The sequence below is a fragment of the Anopheles nili genome, chromosome 2, assembly GCF_943737925.1.
Source record: "Anopheles nili chromosome 2, idAnoNiliSN_F5_01, whole genome shotgun sequence".
NCBI lineage: Eukaryota > Metazoa > Arthropoda > Insecta > Diptera > Culicidae > Anopheles > Anopheles nili.
The window spans coordinates 61,127,137-61,133,152 of record NC_071291.1 but is presented as its reverse complement, the minus strand read 5'-3'; the positions used below and the strand labels follow the sequence as shown (position 1 = coordinate 61,133,152).

General features: G+C 44.2%; 1 protein-coding gene across 1 annotated transcript; it reads right to left on the bottom strand.

Moving 5' to 3' along the window:
• Positions 1-2,317: 2,317 nt before the first annotated feature.
• On the bottom strand, positions 2,318-5,408 carry LOC128732031 (lysozyme-like). Its single transcript, XM_053825191.1, has 4 exons — positions 5,053-5,408; positions 2,892-3,080; positions 2,738-2,811; positions 2,318-2,662 (listed from the first exon to the last, which is right to left on the bottom strand). Exons 1-4 carry the CDS (start codon positions 5,132-5,134, stop codon positions 2,504-2,506), a joined length of 504 nt encoding a protein of 167 aa, XP_053681166.1. The 5' UTR covers positions 5,135-5,408; the 3' UTR covers positions 2,318-2,503.
• Positions 5,409-6,016: the final 608 nt, after the last annotated feature.

The window sequence follows — 6,016 nt, the reverse complement described above, 5'->3', positions numbered from 1 at the left end:
TTCCAACCAGCAGCTTGCATACGTTTATTGCATCCTTTAAGGACGAGTAGGATGCATTCGCCTACTGTGCGTGCATGCCGGGAGTCATTAGAAGAGCACCTAGCGCATCGTAGCATGCGGCGGAAATAAAATTAGTAGAACCGCGCGGTAACCGTGAAATGTGTGTTAGCGAACAAGCTGAAAAAACGCTATTTATTTCTTATCATACATAAGTTTAAAATGTTCCACAACAGCCTATCCCACATACTTACGCATGCGACTCACATTGTTAGTGACGGTGAATGTTGTTTAGTCGATAGCGCGAACAAAAAGGCTGCTCGAAACGAAAGAAAAACGGTTCGTCCTTTCCCTGGTTCGTCCTGCGAGACGAGCGTTCAGGCAGGATGCGGCACGAGTTTAGTGTGTAAGAATCGTTTTCCCCTCCGCGCGGGAGACCATTTGTTGTTTTTATCACCATAAGGTTTTTAAGTTTTTAAAGAAAAAAGGCTACCGAAGCGAGTCGGTGCTACTCGGCGATGGAGACGGCTGTTCCGAGACGAATAACATAACAGACGAAAACCTTCCTGTATAACTAAATACTACAGAAAAACAATAGCTTTTGACAAATAAAGATACGTTAAAGCCAAAATTATTATTGAGTTTTTATTGGACTTTCACTTAAAAATGAAAGAAAACTAACGTAGAGGGTGGAAAAGTCCTTTTCCCGGGGTTTTTTATTACTAAAAGAAACGTAAAATTATTATTCACTACGATTATAATGCGATTTTATAAAGCCTTTTCACACGAAACATAAAAAAAATACATGAAGTAACGTTATTTCACACAAAAAAATATCGACGCGAAATTGTATGCGAGCGCCCCTGCATTTCGAGCTCACGAGCCGCCGTTTCAAAATCGCATTTTGCAAACTGATATTTCGACCAGGAGAGCATGACCCAAAGAGGTTGCCTGTTCGCCTATGCCCGGACCACGTGCGATCGGGCGCGAGAGAGAACGAGCGCCGGACATCTCCCTCGCGCATCGACACGCGGTGAGGTCATCTGCCTCGGCCGAACGGCGGCGAGCCGAAGAAAGACGAACGTTAATCCCACGCGACGCCCGGGCAACCGGTGTGAATGAGAGCGCGCTAGTAACGGGATGCGCAGCCTGCTAGATTTCCTGCGCTCCTAGTAGAAATGCGAAGAAATCTTTGCTGTCGCGAAGAATCGAAATTTTCAATTTTTGCTGTTTTGGACGGGCCCGCGAGTGCGAGTGTGTGACGTCACACGCATGTTTTGGATTCACGGGTTTCCTGGGGTAATTTCTATTGTTTCTTTCAGGGTAGGTGTTTTAAAGTATAAATTAAGTATCTGGCTATTATTTTTTGATAAAAATAAATGCATTCTTACGAGTTTTGTTCGGAAAAAGCATCAAAATGCATTAAAAACTGCATACCGCATGAATTTTATTTGTGATATTTTGTTTTAAAATTGGCTCCGGAAAAGGGTGTTTAATGAATTGATTTACACAATACAGGCCTTTCTCAAGAATAATATAAACACCATCAATTTTGTTCATTAAATTATATTAAATTATGATAAAAATAAGTGTATACTTACGTGTTTTGTTCGGAAAATGCATCAAAGTGCATTAAAAACTGCATACCGCATGAAAAGGTTGTTTAATGAATTGATTTACACAATACAGGTCTTTCTCAAGAATAATAGTAACACCATCAATTTTGTTCATTAAATTATATTAAATTATGATAAAAATAAGTGCATACTTACGTGTTTTGTTCGGAAAAAGCGTTAAAATGCAATGAAAAACTCAATATTTTTGTGATATAAAAGGTTCGCAAGTTTATTTTAAACTTGTATAGTAAATAATTCTCCGTTTAAATGTTACATGTGATAAAATGCAATAAAAACTCAATATTTTTGTGATATATTGTTGAAATATAGGAGTCACACATTTATTTTGACCTTGTATAGTAAATAATTCACTATTTAAATGTGTTAAAATGCAATAAAAACACAATATTTTTGTGATATATTGTTGAAATATAGGAGTCACACATTTATTTTGAACTTGTATAGTAAATAATTCACTATTAACATTGTAAATGCCTTAAAATGCAGTAAAAAAACTCCATATTTTTGTGATATCTGCATTTATTTTGAACTTGTATAGTAAAAAACTTACCTAATATGAATTATCCTCAACGATAATATACACACAATCATTTTTGTACATTTCTTTCTTTTACAAATATTACTTGCAACTCATTTCGAATGCAATTTTCCACAGTAAACTAACGAAGTCACCCGAATTTAGCATAAACAGCGAGCATAAATATCTTTACTGAAAAACGAACGTGTGTGTGATGGATTGCTTTTTCATATTTGCAGCGCCTTGTGCAAAACCCGCTCGAATTAAGAGAAAGGAGCCGCGTGTTTCGTGTGGTCTAAAACTATCATATATAAATTAATGGCACCGCCGGATGGCGAACGGGCGCCTCTTCTCACTGGCGAGTGGCTCCGTATTCGATGGCCTTCCGCTGGAGACATTCGTCGACCTTGTTCTGGTACACGATCGGCACTTGGTTCTTGCAGTTGTAACCTCCGAGCTTGTGGACGATCGCGTGATCAAAGCAATCGATCGTACCATCGCCGTTGCAGTCCTGGGAAGGACAAAAACACGTGCGGTTATCAATCACATCCTTTTGAAAACGAGTTAATAAAATGCTATCACTTACCTGGCCGAATTTTCTCATGTATCCCTGGACGGTGCGAGCAGCACAGTACGGATCGTTGGTGCAGTTAGCGTACGCTGCAAGGGAATATTAAAACAAATTATTACACCATACTTTTGGGTAGGTTTCAAAGGTGCTCAAATGAGGAAAAACAAACCATTCTGGGAGTCCGGAGAATCGCCCTGCAGGACAGGTTTGCCACCATCGGCCCAGTACGCCCAGGTGATGCGGAACATGCCACAAACGTCACCGTTGCATCGCAGGGACGCATCACAGCCGGATGAGGCTTCACAGATGCACTGCAGGCACACCTCGGTGACGGGATTCTCCTGCGCTGCTGCTGGGGCTACTCGTGGGGAGAAAATAAAGAGCAAGAAAAAAAGAACGAGCTTTATTAGAATGGACGCGTAATTCATACCATTGCATTCATGGAGGAACATAAATCAATCATCGAATCGGTTGATCGATCTGTGCAGCTGAACACAGGCCGGTAAGGATCCCGGAATCTAACACCGTGGTGACCTTGGTCTATGCTGGCTTGTAAGGGCTTCCCACAAAGCGAAAGGTGGACCACATGGATGATCCGACTCGACTGAAAGGTGGAGGGCTTATCTCACGCGATGACCGGATCACAATGTGTGAGATATTTGCAGCATTTGCATCAATCATCGGGTGTACTGTACCGCATGATTAGATACTCCATACGCGGATGAGATATCGAATGACGGATCGTGTTTCGTGACGCAAAAATAGCTCATAATTCCATCCCTCAATGTTCTAGCTGTTTGAATGCACAGAGAGTGGGTTTTTTTCTACTCGCAATGGTGCAATCCTTCAGCATCTCTATACCAGCGTGAGATGGTCCTTTCCTTGGCCCGCTGATCCTTGCTGGCCGTTTGCGTGCTTTCGCTTGGCAAACCCTGACCTGCTTGAGTTTTCTGGCCAAAATCTGCCCAACAGAACGAACGGAACACAATTAATCATCTGGCACGCGAGTGGCCCACCAGATTCCAATGGAGCACCCATCCCGTCCCGTTATGGGAAAGGACGGAATCATCCCCCCCAAGGCGATGAGCTCAGCGCAAAAAAAAACCGCTCCGGGCAAACGAAACCCACCCCAACCCGAAAAAAAAGCTAGCAACCAAAATAGGCGATGGCAAAGTGGAGAAGAAGCAACAAAAAAACAAGGATGAAAAAAAGAGCCTTGCAGTTCCGTGTCGATCCGGCAGGACCGGTTTCGAGCGGCACACGCCAGCGCCTCGAGCCACAAAAATCAAGGCCACCTATTCCTCCGCGTGGTCGCGGCAAGCAAAACCCAGCAGCATCGTAAACAAATCCGACAGCGATCCGATTAAAATATATTACAAAAAAAAAACAAAAACAACGGCAGCAAACAAAAATAAGGGCCAAAAGGAAACGCGAGGAGGGGATTAAGGCGATTGCAGAATTGCGGAATCGCGGAAAAACCGGTTACGCCAGCAAAGCGCTGGTGGATTTTCGCCTCAGCCCATTATCTCGTGTACAATTGTTTTGTTTAAATAGGGGGAGCGGGCTCCAAAAATGGGAACGTCAATCAAAGTCATGCTCTAAAAAGCGCGCTAAGAACATACGGAGGGAGCAAGGTGCGTGATGTCATTTCAATTATCGCCCCAGAACACCATCAATCTTGGGTCGGCCAGCTGTTGGATGAAGGAATGTTAGCGTGGAACGAAGGGCCCGAAAGACAGGGCGGATTATCATAAAACACCCTCGATTACAAGATAACTGCATGCATTGGATTAAACCATCCATGTCACAATTCATTTCCCACCTGATTTGATTCGTTAATTTCCTCCACCTTTGAAGGGACCATGCTTTACATGGGCGTTAAAATAAAAAAAAACCCGCGTAACACCGGTAACGATTGAGTCACACCGAGGTTTGTCACATCTTTGATCGGATCCGCAATTATTCGCAATTATTGTGCTTCCGCCAAGATGAAACACGGGAACCGACGATCATGTTCGTGATCGTGATGAAGAGAATGCGATATTTTGCCAGCGTACGGCCGCAAGATTAAGGAACCGATAACACCGACTTGCCAGCTGGTTGTTATTATTTACTCTAACGTTTGACAGCACGCGAGACGCGATCGCGTCACTACGGAAACGGTTGCTATGGTAGTGTACAATGGTGGTGCATCAAGTGACGCCATCTTTGATTAAGTAAGCTCACACACAACCGGGCCAAGAATGCAGGAATGCAACCCCATGAGAAAGAAACACTTCGATCGATTTTCCATCACTCAATAAACTAACCCCCCAGCAGGTCACACTTACCGATATGGGAAACATCCCCCCGAACACTGGCGATCACCGCGATGGCGACGAAACACAAACAGGCGGCGTATTTGGGCACCATTTTGGCAGGTTTTGCTTCAGCCCACTCGCGTAGCAGTTGGCACGTTTCGAATGAAGGAGACGGCTCCGTTGACGTCGGGATCGGGGCGTCCGCTTCGCAGGCGATGTACGTGACGACTGAAGTGATCGCGCGGTGGAGCGATCTCGCGTAGCCTGTTTTGCATCCCTACTCGCGCGGATGGGGCTGCTTTATCGCGTGGTGTTTATGCGCGGGTAGTTGTGGAACCGCGTTGGAGATCCGGTGACGGTAGACGAGCGACGTCCTGTGGAGATGGAACCGAGCTGTTTCCTGTTCTAGAGAAGTAAGAACACAAAATTAACACCTCACGGGACAAAGAGCGCTTTTAAAAGCTCGATTTCTTCATGTAACAAAGGCGAGCGTGTAATGGAAGAGTGATAAACGGTTGCACTTAGAAATGGCTTTTTGAAGCATCGCTCTAAGCATTGTCATAATGAACTTACGTTGCCATATCCACGCTATGATCACCGATCCGAAGGTGATCTACGACGAGGATCGCTCCCACGATAAACGGCATGATGTCAGCCGTTTTGGGTGGTTGAGGTGAGCCCCAGCGACGGTGTTCATATTGGTGTTAGTTGTCACTTGTTGCCACGGACGAGAACGGGGTTCGTCGTTTCGGGAATACTCTTCAAGATCTTCTTCGATCGATGCATTCTTACTCGAAAAACGGTTCAACGCGCGGGAAAGATTTACGACAATTTTATTTAAAAAAGAAAGATGATTTCCATGCCTGTTTCATGGCTCCAATGGTGTAACGTAAAACCAAACGCCGGTGGACAATAAATAGACAACTCAGAACAAGCTCGACAACCAAGCGATCGGACGTGTTTTGTGTTTGATCGATCAAACGGGTTTAACGGG

What these genes read in the sequence shown, in the direction of transcription:
- LOC128732031 (XM_053825191.1), bottom strand. Translation starts at nt 5,134, where the DNA reads ATGGTGCCCAAATACGCCGCCTGTTTGTGTTTCGTCGCCATCGCGGTG. An exon ending in GGGGGATGTTTCCCATATCG is followed by an intron (nt 3,081 to 5,052) that starts GTAAGTGTGACC and finishes CCCCACGAGTAG; the next exon opens with CCCCAGCAGCAGCGCAGGAG. An exon ending in TTCTCCGGACTCCCAGAATG is followed by an intron (nt 2,812 to 2,891) that starts GTTTGTTTTTCC and finishes ATTCCCTTGCAG; the next exon opens with CGTACGCTAACTGCACCAAC.